This window comes from Rhincodon typus, chromosome 31, assembly GCF_021869965.1.
Source record: "Rhincodon typus isolate 14 chromosome 31, sRhiTyp1.1, whole genome shotgun sequence".
Classification (NCBI taxonomy): Eukaryota; Metazoa; Chordata; class Chondrichthyes; order Orectolobiformes; family Rhincodontidae; genus Rhincodon; species Rhincodon typus.
Window position 1 is genome coordinate 25,677,790 of NC_063362.1, and position 4,252 is coordinate 25,682,041.

The 4,252-nt window shown below is 42.5% G+C and overlaps 1 protein-coding gene and 1 long non-coding RNA gene across 3 annotated transcripts in view; one reads left to right on the forward strand and one right to left on the reverse strand.

Moving 5' to 3' along the window:
• LOC125486660 overlaps positions 1-2,940 on the forward strand; it is a 24,780-nt gene extending 21,840 nt beyond the window's left edge. Inside the window, exon 6 of the long non-coding RNA XR_007265311.1 lies at positions 2,490-2,940. This is a non-coding gene — a long non-coding RNA (uncharacterized LOC125486660). The remainder of the gene's footprint in view (positions 1-2,489) is intronic.
• A 107-nt stretch (positions 2,941-3,047) lies between these two features.
• Positions 3,048-4,252, reverse strand: part of LOC109914386 (zinc finger protein 362) — a 64,192-nt gene continuing 62,987 nt past the window's right edge. For both annotated transcript variants that reach the window (XM_020513977.2, XM_020513976.2), the window contains exon 8: positions 3,048-3,701. In XM_020513977.2, the coding sequence (XP_020369566.1) occupies positions 3,585-3,701 (117 nt within the window). In that variant the 3' untranslated portion in view covers positions 3,048-3,584. The remainder of the gene's footprint in view (positions 3,702-4,252) is intronic.

Here is a 4,252-nt window from a genome sequence, read left to right on the forward strand (position 1 = left end):
CGGGTCGGGACAGAAATGGACTGTTTGATGTCTTCCAAAGAAGGGTCCCGACCCGAAACGTCAGCTTTCCTGCTCCTCTGATGCTGCCTGGCCTGCTGTGTTCCTCCAGCTCCATACTGTGTTATCGCAGTCTAAAATGGCGTGTTTACAAAACAGGAACCATAGGGGTCTTTGAATATTTGTGACATTGGTCTGAAGCAGAGCACTTAGCTCCCAGTGGTAAAGTTTGGCTCGTTAAGTCCCAACTCTCTCAGCGCTCCTCAAAACCAAAAAGAAAAGGTCACTTTGTTTCTCAGATTGTAGGTAGTGCAAAGGCCCGCAAAGGCCCCCATAGGCCAACTATTGCATCTCCCTGAGAAGTGAAAATCTTTCAAAGTGGCTTTCTTCTTGACTTTTGTTTTTACATAGAATTGTGTTTTTTCACATAGAATTGTTTTTTTTAAATCTTCCTCCAAATCATTACCAGCATCAAGCGCTCTCGGGCCAGGCACAGCAGAGACAGCAAACAGCAAAGGTCCCTGCAATGGCTGACAATGCCCTCTGATCACTCTGTGTTAGCAGTTGTCACAAATGCAACTGAAAGATGTATCACTGTCACGTTTACAACACCAATAACATACAGTGGGCAAAGGACACATTTCAAGTTGCCGCCTCCTAATGACACTGGAGAGATAGCAAATCCATTTCCTCTTTTCATTGTATACAGTGTTAGTGACATCGTAAATGTGGTACAAAGTGAGAACGATCCTAAGTGCTTTTTTTCAGATGTTGCTAAAGACAACAACCAAGGGAAATCTTCCTACTCAGCTTACTATGTTGCTAACACATGACAACTAGAGGAATTAATTCCTAAAAATGTACCAGCCTCTTCCCCAGGTGAGAAGTCACGATGATACTTTCCTATCTTTCACTGAGTGAGACTGCTTGGCTTGGTGTTGAGCGCTGATGGAATCACAATGCGACTGTGACAGGTTGCTTTCACCAAGCACCCTTACACCCAACTGAAAATTTCATTCAACAATCTGGATGTCAGTCAATGCCAATTCCCACTGTTAACAGTGTTCTGATTCACCCAGATCAGGGCCTATAACCAACTGTGACCTTGAAACAATTTCTTTTAGAAACTCCCTTCACTGCCAAACCCCACCACCCCCCCACACCCCCAAATATTATTTCAAAGCATTTTAACATATATATATACTGTTCCACAAGAACATCAGATTAGTGACAGTGCAGGCTGTGTCTAATCTAGATCTGCAGGCTGAGAGGGACACTCCCTCGGGCATAACTGAATTATACATATTTATATATATATATATAATATATAATATTAAAAAAATTAAAGAAGAGATTACTATCATTGACTCTATTGTACAAATCTCTTGGAAATAACACTATGAAAAATGACAAATGAATCTCAACTTAAAAAAAAATGGGGACACGAAATCCTAGGAGCAGCAGAATTGGTGCTGAATGTTTGAGTATTGTTCAGCAGACCCTCATAGTGTCCTGAGCTGCACTGAGGCATTCATTACAGAACATGCACTGTGTATCCGACCACCTATACATTGCTGAGTCTCTCTCCACTGGAGTCCACAAAGACCAGAATTCGATTTCAGTTTTGTTTTAATCTATTGTCTATCTCTGTCTTCATGTGGCACTCCCTGACCAAGGAAAGCACAACGAGAGCTCAGCCTATTCTGCTCCAACAATGCGGAGCATTCCCAGCCCAAGAGAAACATCCTTAATGCACCACTGGGGCATTTTCATTCATCAGGCATAAACAATCATTGTGGCTTCTCTTGACTGAGACTGCCAGTTTAGGGTTGAATTGTGTTGGGCCAGCGAAAACTATTTTATTTAGGTGGTCCCTGACAGCTCAGAGAAAGAGGGTGTCTCATCCTATCAATTTGCACTGATTTTTCAACTTAGGAGCCCCCAGAGGTGGAAGAACCATATATAATCTCAGGGTCCAAATGACTGTTCCAAAAAAACTTTTGCTTCCCTTTTCTGATCTACACAATGAATTTGATTACAGTCCCTTCTTTAATTCACTGCAAAGTTTCCATTAGTCTATATATAAATCATTAGTATATACATCTATAATCTGAATAGATTTCAATCTTGAAACCACTCCTTTGTTTTCATTGGGTTCTATGAAAACGGCATTGGCCTTTTGACTGAATTCTGGCCTAAAATTTATCTTTGGATAGCTATTCAGTATCCATTCTGTATAAAACCTATCTGAGCCATCACTCCCGCACCCCCCACCAACCCCCACCCCGTCTTGATTTCAATTGATCTCCCCATTTATGTCTTATCAAAGGAGATTGATTTCATGCCAGAGTACGGGACAAATCTCTTCATTCCCAGGAATGTGTTAGCACCTTTGTCATAAAGAAATCACGGAGATGTGTTTCAGAATAATTCATCTTACGCATTGGTAAACAAAGAGATTCCCCAAATGTTTTTGTTATGACCCTTTTAAGATCCAACGCATGTTGAACATGGATGATGAATGGATTCAACTCCAGGAGAAAGGGCCTTGCAACATGACAGGACATGCAAGTGTTTGCTGGCAAGAAGTGACAAAAGACGGGCACTCATGGAAGGTCAGACTTGATCACCACCCAAAAGCACTGACAACACTTTTGGAGCATCTGCCTGAAAACTGAACCAGTTTGACTTCAGTGCACCTCATGCTCATTTTCCTGGGATTTCTGTCCTGCAGCCTTTGAGCCATTGACATTCGATTAAACTGGTCCTAGTTCATCCTCTTTGCAAATTACATTTGCCGTAGGGCTCTCATATGCTGCAACAAAAGGCACACTCAAACTTGATTCCTGCTATTCATGACAACTTGTCTTAAGTGCACAGAGGCTGTTTAGTTGTCAACAAAACAGTTTATAATATCATAGACATGTTCGGTGAGGGTGGACGTGGGTATTCTGTATTGAACTGGTTAGGATGCATATTAAAAATGAGTTGTGTCTGGGGCCTGTGTACAGCCTGAAAAAGGTACAGCAAAGACGTCAACTAAACACATGAAAATTGACCATACATTTAGTATAATAATTCATATTCGCTAATAACCAATAATTGAAAACTAGTTTTGTCGCACTATCACAGAACAACAAAATGAGATACTGCTTTATAATTCTATATCTAACTGATTCCTCCTTCGTCTTCCTGTGTAATAGTAAGACATATTAAACATTAATAAAAGTGGTGCTCTCAGACACAGCTTATGAAGTCTTAGACAGTACGATCCATGCCCTTATTGAGGAAGTTACCAGCCTGTAGCTCACATCATTGCTTCCAGTGCCGTTGCCCAGCAACGGAAGGTGTTTATCCGAGGGATACAGGCACTCACCTCCTCGGCGATGGACGACACTCAGGCTCAACAGTCTTTGGGAGTCTCTGCAATGATGCCAATGTTTCTGCTGTGATTGGGCCTCTTCTCAGAGACTGAATAAATAGCAGGAGGAGGCAAATGAGAAAGAAAAGCTTCTCATCCATCCGCAGAAAGCACCTGACCTTAGCCCCGGAGCATCCACTTCCCGGAGTTCTAACACTGGGGCTGATTAAAGGAGGGAAATCCGAACAGGACAACTAGGGGATTCCGTTCTCTGAGGGGAGTGGGTGTCCATTGCATGCTCTACTGCTGTATGCTTTGCCATATGTTTGATGAGGTATGTCTCCTGTAAAAAGTACAAAGGTCACGAATTTCAGCACTGGGTTCTTCACACAATGGATTCAGTGAACACAGTACATAGGTACAATCACCACTAGCTTTCTTGAAATACAATGACACTCATGCAAGTGCTCCCCACCACCAGCCCCTACACATCTCCTGAGCAACAGTGTGTATCATCTACAAGATGCTCTGCATCAACTCACCAAGGCTTCTTCGACATCACCTTCCAAACCCATGATATCTATCACCGAGTAGAAGGGCAGCCAGGCATAGGAACGGCACGTTCGGCCAAGTTCCTTTTCAACCTAACCACCATCCTGTCTTGGAGCTGTACTGCCATTCCTTCATTGTCACTGGGTCAATATCCTGCTGGCAGCACTGTGGGTATACCTACCACAAATAGACTGCATGGTTCAAGAAGGGCAATTAGGGATGGGCAATGAGTGCTGACTTTGCCAGTGGTGTCACATCCCATGAAAGTATTTCAATTTTTAATAACTCACACTGAAGCACTAATCAATATCCCATACTCCAGCACTAATCAATATCCCATAC